The sequence below is a fragment of the Pan paniscus genome, chromosome 6 (genome assembly GCF_029289425.2).
Source record: "Pan paniscus chromosome 6, NHGRI_mPanPan1-v2.0_pri, whole genome shotgun sequence".
NCBI classification, from domain to species: domain Eukaryota; kingdom Metazoa; phylum Chordata; class Mammalia; order Primates; family Hominidae; genus Pan; species Pan paniscus.
In genome coordinates, this window is record NC_073255.2 from 116,822,911 (window position 1) to 116,835,576 (window position 12,666).

The 12,666-nt window shown below is 48.1% G+C and overlaps 1 protein-coding gene across 13 annotated transcripts in view; it reads left to right on the forward strand.

Annotated features, from left to right (window-relative positions):
* Window positions 1-12,666, forward strand: part of TRRAP (transformation/transcription domain associated protein) — a 136,256-nt gene that overhangs the window by 91,352 nt on the left and 32,238 nt on the right. For all 13 annotated transcript variants that reach the window (XM_034964495.3, XM_034964499.3, XM_034964498.3 and 10 more), the window contains 7 exons: window positions 2,189-2,368; window positions 3,914-4,060; window positions 8,271-8,390; window positions 8,605-8,892; window positions 9,064-9,201; window positions 10,341-10,453; window positions 10,899-11,034. In XM_034964495.3, coding sequence (XP_034820386.1) covers window positions 2,189-2,368; window positions 3,914-4,060; window positions 8,271-8,390; window positions 8,605-8,892; window positions 9,064-9,201; window positions 10,341-10,453; window positions 10,899-11,034 — 1,122 coding nt within the window. The remainder of the gene's footprint in view (window positions 1-2,188; window positions 2,369-3,913; window positions 4,061-8,270; window positions 8,391-8,604; window positions 8,893-9,063; window positions 9,202-10,340; window positions 10,454-10,898; window positions 11,035-12,666) is intronic.

Below are 12,666 nucleotides of genomic sequence, written 5' to 3' on the forward strand. Positions count from 1 at the left end.
TAGGTGAAGATTCATTTTTTCTTCAAATATAAAAAGTTTGAATTCTGTCTGTGTGCCCTAGAAAATAAAACTGTGGACTTGTCAACTCCCATTGTTCTTTTTTTTTTTTTTTTGGAGACAGAGTCTTGCTCTGTTACCCAGGTTGGAGTGAAGTGGTATGATCTCAGCTCACTGCAACCTCCGCCTTCCAGGTTTAAGCAATTCTTGTGCCCCAGCCTCCCCGGTAGCTGGGATTATAGGCCCATGTAACCACACCCGGCTGATTTTTATATTTTTAGTAGAGATGGGGTTTCACCATGGTGCCCGGGCTGGTCACAAACTCCCAAGCTCAAGTGATCTGACTGCCTCAGCCTCCCAAAATGCTGTGATTACAGGCATGAGGCACCATGCCTGGCCCCCATCATTCCTTAAGCAGAAAGATGGAGCAGCCGGGCCAGGGCCTGACCACGCTGTCGGTTTTGGTTCCTTAGTGTGAGGAGTCTGGTGCTGGCAACACAAGCGTGTTTAACATGCTCAGTGTTATGAAAGCGAGGTCCAGACCTAGAGTAGGATTGACTTTTCATGGAAGGCAAGTCAGATGTTCTTTGAGTTTCCAGCAGGATTGTGGTAAGCTTCTAGCTTGCTAGAGTTTCAGCCTGTGGCTCACTCATCAGCTTGAGTTTGCTGTGGCAGGTTACCAGTGCTGTGCAGGTAGTTCTCGTCCATTTACCTGGAGTGAATGAAACCAGGTCACCACGTACTATGTCTCCTGAGACAGCTGGGACAGAAGGTGGATTAGTTCTCTTTGATGAGAAGAAGGGAGTGAGTTGTGGTGCTGGGTCTCAGGAGAGCCTGCTAGCATGTTTCCCGTTCGTGCCGGATGGGCGTTCTCTTGGCGCGTGTGCAGCGTGCGTTTGGAATTTTGCCTATGGCCACACCTGGGCAGAGTTCCCTGCTCTTCCATCACTCATTCAGGAGACCTTTCGACTGCTGGTTAGTTGCCAGGCACTGGGTCAGGTGCTAAAAAGACAAAGACAGACGACATATTGGCTGTGGCAGGTCCATGTGAATCGGTCAGGGGAAGGGCACAAGCCAGGAGTCCTCGACTCCCTCCTTCCTTTGCCCCTGAGTATCTGCTCCCTCACTGCGGGTGACAGTTCAGGGCCCACTGGCCACCACCATCTCTCATTAGGACGATGGAACCATTTCCGTAGTGTTCAACCACCTCCCCTCCTACTGATAAGTTTTCTCTGTCGTTACAAAATTATTCTTAATAAAGCAGCTAACAATACTCTTTCCATTGTGCGTGGCATAAAATCCAGCCTCCAGGCTATGGTCCCCATAGCCTCTCTCTGCCAGGTGACTGGCCCCCTGCCTCTCTCTGCATCCCCATCTCATCCCTCTCCCTCCAGCATCAGTCTCCAGTGTGCTGGCCTTCCATATTCTTGATCTTGCCTCACTCTTGCCACTCAGGCTAATGTGTAGCTCCCTTTAATTCTGTCAGTCCACCCTGTTTCCTGGCCACGTTACCACAGTGAGCACATGCCTGGCTGTGTCCTTCCCTCTGACACTTCAGCTCCTTGAGGCAGGGGACACTATCTCTGTGCAGTCAACAGATGAGTCTGCAGGGCCTCCATGGCACCCAGTGGGTGCTCAGGAAATATTCGCCCAAGATGGCAAGAGTGTCGTGGCCAGGCAGCTTGTGCACGGCCTGTGGGGAAGAACGGTGTGGTGGCGAGTGGCCCAACTGCAGAGGCAGGCAGGGGCTTCAGTACATCACGGAGGGACTCGCGACTCACACGGGGAAGCCTACACTGTCGCCTGAGGCTGCGGGAAGCTATGGGTGGGTGGGCCGGGGTAAAGGGCCACTGTGTGGAAAGAGATGGGTTCAGGAGGACGAGTCTGGGGGTGAGGTGGGAGGTTCCACCCAGGTGGGAGCAGGAACCGCCTAGGTGTTCAGGAGTTAAGAGTGGCAGGACCTGATGTGTGCTATGAGTGAACCAGAGGTCTTCTGTATGTGGACGATGCCTTGGAGGGGTTGGAGGAGAGGAAGCCTGTCTGGTCGGGGACAGGTGGGAAAGGGTGCTGAGCTCATACTTGGACCTGCAGAGTCAGAGGTGCCTGAGTGAGGGCATCTGGGAGAGAAGTCCAGATGCCCTGAATGCCACGCGCATGCCTTGGGTCTGTCTCCTTTCCGCACCCCTTGCAGCTGCTTCTGGCCGTGTGTGAGAAGAGCACCCCCATTGGCACCAGCTGCCAAGGAGCCATGCTCCCGTCCATCACCAACGTCATCAACCTGGCCGATAGCCACGACCGTGCCGCCTTCGCCATGGTCACACATGTCAAGCAGGAGCCCCGGGAGCGGGAGAACAGCGAGTCCAAAGAGGAGGTGAGGCCCTGCACCCCACAGGCAGAATCCCAGAGAGGAGGTGAGGCCCCACACCCCACGGGCAGAATCCCAGAGAGGAGGTGAGGCCCCACACCCCACGGGCAGAATCCCAGAGAGGAGGTGAGACCCCGCGCCCCACGGGCAGAATCCCAGAGAGGAGGTGAGGCCCCGCGCCCCACGGGCAGAATGCCAGAGGAGTGGAGGTGAGGCCCCGCGCCCCACGGGCAGAATCCTTGGTCCTGCGGAAGAAGTTTTTGTATCAGCTTTAGATTTGTTTTGGGCATGAACAAGGTATAAAAACCTGTCTACCTGAAAGCTCTGAATGTGGTACCTAAGTTCAGCTAGATTTTTTTTTTTTAGTTAGAATTGAGAAGCATCTTGCACTCCCATTCGGTTTTGAGATGAATCACGTTACCATGAGCTAGTACTGCTGAGAACAGAACATTTCCCTGTGCCGTGATTTTTCTCTCCTGGTGAGAAAAGCCCGTGTTCATTACAGAAAGCGCTGCCTGGGGGAATGCTGCCTGCCACACAGGGGCTGGGGCTCTAGTTGGTTCCTCCAGCAGCCTGCTCAGAACCCATGTCTCTGCCTAGTCCCGGGACGGGCAGCAGGGAGCCTTTGCTCCTCCGAGAACTTGTACGAAGGCTGATGCCTTAGGCTTGGTGGCTTTCTGTCCTCCATGAAGTAGTGGCTGCCGCTGTTCCTGGCAGGGATTTTTGTAGGCTGTATCTCCTTAAGGTCGTTGGTTTTTGGAGGCTCAGCCTGTGTGGAGCGTTGTGTCTTAGGAGACAGTCACCCCGTGCTGCAGGCGGGCACGGCACCTTCTTTGCTCTAAAAGGGGTGGTGCGTCCCCTCTTCCATGTGCAGGATGTCTACTCATTAATAATTTCGAATTAAAATTTTTTTCCTTTTTTTACTGTTGCTAAAACACTAGATTACCTGGTCATTTGGTCTTTTCTTTCTGTAATCTTCCTGTGTGAAATAAATTGCCAAGTCTGAAGTTCTTCATTTTCAAGGGCACACACCAAATTGTCGATACCTGACTTCAAGGAGTAGTTTGATTGTTGACTGACTTCTCCAAACTTTCAGACAGAAATAAGGTGTATTCCTCTTTGGGAATGGTCATATAAAACATTGCACCAGCAACATGCTCCGCCGTGGCCCTGAAGGGATTCTCAGTCGGAGCAAGCCAGGCAGCTGGGCGACTGTATTACATTTTGAGTAATGATAGACTATGATTCCATTAATCTTTATTATTTTTACGTTTAAAGTTTATTCTTTTAAATTGTGCTTTTGACAAAAAACCCAAATGTGAAAGCACACTGGTGGCTTCTTTATAGTCATTTTTAAAAAGAGAGCGATCTGGTCCAGTTAATCCAGGTTTTGTTTATTTTAGGATTGAAGATTATTTAAATACTTACACACTTCCAGGAAACGAACACGAATTTTACCAAAATTGTAACAAGAAGCCTACAGGAGGTGTGTTTGTTGGGTTTTCTTGAAGCCTTTGACCTTTTGGTTTTGCTTGCTGCTTTGTTTCTTAGGATGTAGAGATAGACATCGAACTAGCTCCTGGGGATCAGACCAGCACACCCAAAACCAAAGAACTTTCAGAAAAGGACATTGGAAACCAGCTGCACATGCTAACCAACAGGCACGACAAGTTTCTGGACACTCTCCGAGAGGTGAAGGTCTGTACGCAGCTTGGAAAGGATTCGTTGCTTTCCTCCCATGGACAGTTCAAAGCCTAAATCAGGATCATTCCACAGCAGTGTAACTTTTTCTGTTTCTTTTCTTTTTCTTTTTGAGATGGGATGTTGCTTTGTCACCCAGCCTGCAGTCTAGTGGCGCAGTCGCACCTCACTGCGGCCTCAGTCTCCTGGGCCAAGCGATCCTCCCACCTCAGCCTCCCAGGTAGCTGGGACCACAGACATAGGCTGCCACGCCCAGCTAATTTGTTAATTTTTTAGTAGATACAGGGTCTTGATATGTTGCTCAGACTGGTCTTGGATTCCTGGACTAAGTGATCCACCCACCTTGGCCTCCCAAAGTGCTGGGATTATAGGCGTGAAGCAGAGATTTGGAGTGTCACAGTGTCTTATAGGAGAAAATAGGAAAAAAGTTAATTTCTCCACCACCATCTCTTGAAAGAAACGGTAAAACTGTGTACAAAAAATGTGTGAGGAGACATAATAATGTTGGATTATTTTTCAAGTGCACTAAAAGAGGAGAAAATGATAAATGAGTTAATTTGCTAAATCAAGCCCACTTTGTGGAACTGGGGGCCTCCAGGTGCATCTGTGTTTGAATCTAGCCAGGTAGAAACTCTCTGGCTTCTGCAAACTCTCAGATAAATTATAAGTCTGTTTTTATGTCATGACCTTGAAAGACTGGTTGAAGCTCCATGTACCAGGTTGCTTTTGATGAGGAGGTATTTTTCTGTTCTTTCAGGAGCTGGGTGATGATTCTGATTATTCTGTTCATATCAGGAGCTAGGTGGGAAAAAAGCACGAACTACTTTTCACAAGTGATTTTTACGTTAAAATCTTTTGGTGACCTATGTTGAACTTGTGCACTGGATCAGTCTTTGAACTTATACCCAAGTGACACCATTGTCATCTTGGATAAGGATAAAATACTTTTCTGTGGGATGGAGCGGGAAGCAGAGCAGCCTGATACATGTGAGTGATAGCTCTCATGTCATGGGCCAGGCACTTTGTTTGTTTGTTTGTTTGTTTGTTTGTGTTTGTGTGAGACAGGGTCTCACTCTGTTGCTCAGGCTGGAGTATAGTGGTGCAATCTCGGCTCACAGCAACCTCCATCTCCCAGGTTCTAGCGATTCTCCTGCCTCAGCCTCCTGAGTAGCTGGGATTACAGGCACACACCACCACACCTGGCCAATTTTTGTATTTTTAGTAGAGGCAGGGTTTCACCATGTTGGCCAGGCTGATCTTGAACTCCTGACCTCAGGTGATCTGTCTGCCTCGGCCTCCCAAAGTGCTGGGATTACAGGCATCTTAATAGACCCATGTCCCTACTGCCGCCACCACCAGAAAAAAGGGCTATAAGTCCATGTCCTGAAGCCCAAGGCCTCCTTTGGCTGATGGTCACCATGACACATCACCACGTCATCAGGTGCCTGCGCCTCAGTTTTAGCCTCAGCTCCTGGTGTGAGTGCCATCAGGAGAGGAAGTTCTAGCAGTATGTTGTAAGAGGGGTCAGGATATTTGGTTTTACTCAATAAGATTTTTGTCTTGGCTCAGTTGGTCATAGCTGTACACCTCCACGTCCTCTGTGGGGCCGTGGCTGCTCTCTGGATGGCGGCTGGGCTAGACCAGACGTGGCTGAAATCTCGTCAGATCTCACAGAGAATCTTGCCCACGGATGTCCCCATGGTCTTCTCTTGATCTGAGGCTTCATAGCCTGAGTCTCAGGGCCCATCTGTGTCACCCTTTATAAGAGGATTGCTCAGGCTGGAGCTGCAGACGTCAGCCATACTGTTCCCAGATGCGTGTCACAGAGGAGACCCTCGAACTCAGTGCCCAGCACAGGTGGGCACACCATCACCCCTGAGCCTGGTGTGCCGCCCACTTGCTGCCTGTCCTTGGGCCGCTCTGGCAGACCTGTGCCCGCCTCTTAGCAGGGTGTGGTTCTCAGGGTACTTGGGTGTGATTTAATTCTTCCCTTCTCCTTGGGTTCTTTTGTGTCCCATTTTCCTCGTTCACCTTTTACATTTGATCTCATTTCATCATTTCAGCATCTTTTTACTGAGAGCCTGCTCTGTGTCAGGTGATGTTCTGGACACTGGAAACACAGTGGTAGCTGGTCCTCAGTAGGGTGTACGTTCTAGTGAGGGGAAATAATGAACAGAAAGAAGTGCTAATCCCTCAGGAGGCGAGATGGGTGCCGGGGTAAAGCAGCCAGGGCTGGTGGGGTTGGAGAGGGTGGTGTCGTGTTATTTCATCTTCTGTGTATTTATGGGAGTTGAGATTTTTCATGGAGCAAGATGGGGTTACAAATCATTGTGTTTGTTGTTTCCACCCTGATGTTCTCCTTCCTGGAGCTCCTCTACCCTGTGAAGTGGTCAGGTGCCACCAGCTCTTCTTAGACTCTTGGATTCTAAATGTGGAGAGGGCGGTCCTCACCCCAGGCACACAGGCTCTTTCTCTTTCACCTCATTTCCCAGGTCTGGCCATTGTTCCCTGTGGGAATTCTGTGGAGGCAGCAACCCCTCGCTGGGCTCTTTTGACACTGTGGGGCCACCACGGGGTCCTCACCCCTGCACCTCTTTGGGACAGTGTGTACATCAGAACAAGCCATGGACTTGGGGAGCAGGAGCGGACTGTAATCCTGAGACACAAAACCCTGAACATCATAATCCCGGATGTTGAAATCCCTAAAGATCAAAATTTCTAACCTCTCAAATCCCGAAAATATAATGCTGGAAAAAAAAATTTTTAAATTCTTTAAAGCATACACAGAGATACCCCAAATAATACTTTACTAGGTAGGTTTCCAGGTATTCCTTAGTCCAGTCAAGTTGATGCTGTAAACATGGCACCCATAGGCATCTCCTTAAACCATGCAGACAGTAACATGTAATAGTTTCTAACCTGATGCAGCTGTGCTGTGATGATGATTTTTCAGGGATTTTGATCTTTGAGGATTTTGACACTCGGGGTTAGGGTGTATAGTATTGTGTCTTTTGGGATTCTGATCCAAACCCCCACGGTTGGAGTTGAGCAGCTTTATCAGCAGGTCAGTGACCTCGCTGGGCTCTTCGATTCTCCCCAGCTCTTGGTCTCCGCTAAACTGACGTGGAGCTGAGAGCCCCTGATGGGCTGGTCAGGGTGAAGTGTGTGGCCATGTGAGGGGAACTGTGCTTACTTCATCACAGTCCTCACAGGGCAGCCTGATGACAGATACTTAGGAGCGTTCTTTACCTAAATGTTTTCACCCATTTTCCTTGAAAGATTTGTATCCTTGGTGTCTGTTTTTAGTAGAAACGTGAATGTGCCCATGGTTTCCCCCTTGGGTTTGCTGCAGGACAAATGAAAGCATAATCATGTCCCTGGCACTCTGCCACCGTGCCAGGGCAGCAGGGACAGTGTGGCTGTCAGCATGTGCCCCAGCCCTGTTGCGCCACTGCCTGATGCCATGTAGGGTGTCTCCTGTGGGCTAGAGCAGCCTCAGGCAGACCTAGAAACCTGGCTGTTAATAAGAAATGTTGGCAGCTAATTCAGATCAGATCTTCAAAAACAAGAGGGCTGGGATGAGATAAACACAACTGTGGATTTGCTGTGCCCTCCGGGCCCTCAGTTTCGACTTCGGGCTCTAGTTGTCCAGGCGTTCCGTTCCAGTCCGTTCCATTCTCTTCTATTCTGTTTCAGTCCGTCTCGGTCATTTTCTCCTGCCTCTTGTCCACTGCAGATTGCAGAGACTGAACTTTCAGTTCTTGATTTGTTCTTAAGAATAATACCTGTTGGCAAATAGTTTATGTCATATACGTGTGTTTTCACTTTCCTATTTTCAGTGGCCTGGGCCTCGGTGACATCTGTGTCCTTCTAAGTTACTCTTTCAGTCTTGTCAGTGTTTTTGTCCTTCTTGGATATGGTGGGATCAGTAGTGTTAGGAAACCCCCTTAAAAACTAAGGACAAATGCAGGCGCCATTGCTGAGCCTCTCGGGATGCCTGGGCTTGGCTGCTAAGTGCACCATGGCTTCCCACCACTCAGGATCTGTGGGCTTTTACTCCAACGTGGCATTTTCTCAGATCTTTGAAACTTTGAAAGTGGAGGAGCATCGATAATGTATGAGACAGATCATGGGTGTCTTCTGAGCGTGGTTGTGCGAGGCACCCCCAGCCCGTGGCCATCTCAGCCTGTTGTCTTTCTGTTCATAGACTGGAGCGCTGCTCAGCGCTTTCGTTCAGCTGTGCCACATTTCCACGACGCTGGCAGAGAAGACGTGGGTCCAGCTTTTCCCCAGATTGTGGAAGATCCTCTCTGACAGACAGCAGCATGTGAGTGTATCTTTAAAATCCTGTTTTGGAAAATTGTAGTTTTAGCTTTTGGTAAGTATTGATAAAAGAACACAGTCTCGAACAAGTTTCAGAGAATGAGGGAACCGCTGGCTGTCACTCGAGCGAATTAGGAAAGGTATTCTTGCATTGAGAGAGACAGCAAGACTTGCCGATTTTTGAATGAAGGCCTAAATGACATGTGCTTTGGTTTCAGGCACTCGCGGGCGAGATAAGTCCATTTCTGTGCAGCGGCAGTCACCAGGTGCAGCGGGACTGCCAGCCCAGCGCGCTGAACTGCTTTGTGGAAGCCATGTCCCAGTGCGTGCCGCCAATCCCCATCCGACCCTGCGTCCTGAAGTACCTGGGGAAGACACACAACCTATGGTTCCGGTCCACGCTGATGCTGGAGCACCAGGCTTTTGAAAAGGGTCTGAGTCTTCAGATTAAGCCGAAGCAAACAACGGAGTTTTATGAGCAGGAGAGCATCACCCCGCCGCAGCAGGTGAGGGTGCGCCTCAGTTTGTTAATTACCTCTTCCCTGCCAGTGACTTCACACTTTAAATAAATATTCCTTCCAAATGATTTCAAATGACAGCACAGTGAAACTGTATTTTTAGGGGGGAAAAAAAAGTCTCTGTCTCAAGCACTCAGGAACCTTACTTTGTGTTTTCAGGAGATACTGGATTCCCTTGCGGAGCTTTACTCCCTGTTACAAGAGGAAGATATGTGGGCTGGTCTGTGGCAGAAGCGGTGCAAGTACTCGGAGACAGCGACTGCGATTGCTTACGAGCAGCACGGGTTCTTTGAGCAGGTAAACCTCAGACCACTGACGGGCTTGGGTGCGTAATGAGAGGTCATTTATAACGGTTCTTTAATAAAATGTCCTCAAGTCAGAGTTCACGTTCTCTTTTTTTGAGATGGAGTCTTGCTCTGTCGCCCAGGCTGGAGTGCAGTGGCACAGTCTCGGCTCACTGCAACCTCCACCTCCCAGGTTCAAGCGATTCTCCTGCCTCAGCCTCCCAAGTAGCTGGGATTACAGGCGCCCACCACCATGCCCAGCTAATTTTTGTATTTTTAGTAGAGACGGGGTTTCGCCATGTTGGCCGTGCTGGTCTCGAACTCCTGACCTAAGATCCGCCCACCTCGGCCTCCCAAAGTGCTAGGATTACAGGTATGAGCCACTGCGCCTGGCCCATAGTTCACATTTAAATACGTTTTAAAGCATTTCAGTCCCGCACCGCACGTAAAGGCCCTATGACTGAAATCTGCATTTAAGAGATACCTACGTATATGACATGAGCTAAAGCACAGTCCTGATAAGTCCTTTGCATTAGATGCCAGCGTGGATGCTTTTTCCCTCCCGTCATTGGTCCTGTTGGAAGCGATAGGTTTTGGTTTTGCTTATGTTTTACTCCCTGTGTCTGCCCTTCAGTGTGGCTCAGGCCACCATTTCAGGGTGCAATTCCTAGCACTGTGTAGGGTGCTGTGCCGCGGAAGCTCCAGAAGCAGATGTGGCCTTGCAGCTCCTGCTCCGATTACTAAAGGATGGAGAAAGTAATCCCACGTCTGGACAGCCTCTCCTCCTTCCATTCTGTTCAGGGAATCCCACTGTCTTCTGTCTCTGAACAGAGAGCTGCGGGCATTTAGTGCTCCTGGAGAAGAGCTCCATGTGCTCCCAGGTCTGTGATTCAGCCTGCTCTAGACAACTGGGCCATGGCAGTGAAAAGGCTGTGTTTCTTAGCCAGGTGCAGGCAGGCACCTGTAGCCCAGCTACTCAGGGAGTCTGAGGCAGGAGGGTCCCTTGAGCCTAGGAATTAAGAGTTTGAGTCCAGCTTTGGCAACATAGCAAAACCTCATCTCAAAAAACTTAGTTCTAAGTTTTAAATTTAAAAAGAAAGAAAAGGTGTGTTTCTAGTTAAACAGTGATTTAAAAGCATTAACTTTTTTTAGGCACAAGAATCCTATGAAAAGGCAATGGATAAAGCCAAAAAAGAACATGAGAGGAGTAATGCCTCCCCTGCTATTTTCCCTGAATACCAGCTCTGGGAAGACCACTGGATTCGGTAAGCCAAACACAGTGCTTGACATGTGCATGAATCAGTTAAGGGAACCAGGGAAAAATCTCTGACCTTTTCTTGTAATGAGTGTTTTTTAAAGAAAGCTTTGCTACTTTATGGCCACATAAAGAACAAACAGAAACCCAAAACCAGCATTTAAAGCCTTGAGTAATTAAACAAGTCGACTGGAGAAGCAGTAAACTGTCCCTGCATCTCCCCTGGCTCCAGTGCTCTGGGCTGTCTGCTGAATAGCAGGTGGTTTGTGGTGTCCAGGGTGGGCAGGGGGCTCTCCCCACAATGGAGCACACCTCCATGTCCCACAGAAGTCCACTCTTACTGTGTTGTTCTTCTGTAGAATGGAAATTTGCTCCTTAAAACCCTGTCCCTGCCTTTGTGAATTCATGAGTGCGCTGGTGATTGAGCTTTTGCTCTGGGATCTGTGGTCTTGTAGATGCTCCAAGGAATTGAACCAGTGGGAAGCCCTGACGGAGTACGGCCAGTCCAAAGGCCACATCAACCCCTACCTCGTCCTGGAGTGCGCCTGGCGGGTGTCCAACTGGACTGCCATGAAGGAGGCGCTGGTGCAGGTGAGACGCCCCGGGGGCATCCCTGCCGCTGCCTGGGTCCCTTTTCCTGAAGCTGCAGGTGTCTCTTGGGAGATTTCCCTTAGAACAAGCATTTTGGCAGTGGAAAGATAGCTTTTGGGAAGGAAAGGTTCCTTTTGATTGTCTAACACCTTTCCTGAATTTGAGTAATGACACTTTTACAAAATGAGAAATTGAAGATTAGAAATAGTCACAAACTATGAACTAGAAGATGGAATCGAGGCCAGGTGTTGACTTCTGGTTTGGGACCTGGGAAATGACTCATTGGATGCAGGGAGTTTGTGTTCCTTAGAGAAATAACCAGTCATTTATATCAGTAAAAATACATTCTTCCCTCAGTATCCAGGACCCCCCAGCGATACCAAAATCCACGGACACTCAAGTCCCTGATATAAAACGGTGTAGTATTTGCATGTAATCTCTGCACAGCCGCCTGGGTTCTTTAAATCCTGTCTAGGTTACTTACGGTACCTAATACAGTGTAATTGCTACTTACACAGTTGTTTCGTTACACTGTAGTTTTTAGGGAATGACAAGAAAAAGCTCTGTACATGCTTAGTACAGATGCAGTTTTTTTTCCCCCAAATATTTTCTATCCACAGTTGGTCAAATCCACACATATGGAGGACCAGTTGTATATATTTTGCTGTCAGAATGCATTTACGATTGCTTATTCCTTCTTTACTCTGACAAAACATAAAACTGAATAAGTATTTGTAGCTCACCTTAACGTTCCCTTCTTTCTCCTTCCCAAAGTTTCCCTTAGCTGGATATATGCAGCGTCACATGGTCCCAAGGTCTCACAGATGCATTTCTTCTTTCATAGATTCTTGATCATTTTATAAAACTTGTAAATTACTCACTGCTTAGAAAAAAACTCAAATATGTGAGTAAACATCCTGGGTAATCTGCACTAAATTAATTTCAAATAGTCTTGAAAAGGATTCAGCAAATTACTTCTGTCTGTTTCTGTGCTTCCTAGGGTAGTTTCTTGGTTTCATTTAGTAAGTGGGTTAGCTTTTTTTCAGTAGGGAAAATAGAAGAGATGCCGTTTTTCTTAGTGTAACTGAGGGTAGGTGTTGTAATTGGCAAAAATCTATCTCAACTAATGTTCGAGTCCAGACCCTGTGACATTGGTGCCAATGTGGAGGGTAATGTTGGAAGCTGCTGTAGTTTTGTTTGCCTTCCTGAATTTCTTCTTCAGTGGGTTATCGAGAACTAAGAGGTACCATGAATGTGCTTTGGAAGAGTAAGATGTCAAAAACAAGCCACAGTGTCATATAATTGTGGGGTGGTGTCATTATTACCATTATTGCATGCAGTCCTTGGGACAGATACCATCATGGCACTCATGTGTGTCCCTTTTATTGTTACTTATTGTTTTCCAAAGAGGAATGTTTATTGATCTTGCTACAGCAATTCCTGTAAACTTCCCATCATAGAGATGTCCTTCCATCTTTCTAATCACAAAGAGATGTTTGAAAACTTTCATGAAAAAAAATTTTTTAATATTTTTAAATGAGATTAACAAAATGTGAGGCGTTCCAGTGCTTTCTTCAGAAGGTAATGAGCAAAAAAAAAAAAAAAAAAGGCCTTTTAGGGCAGAAAGGAACA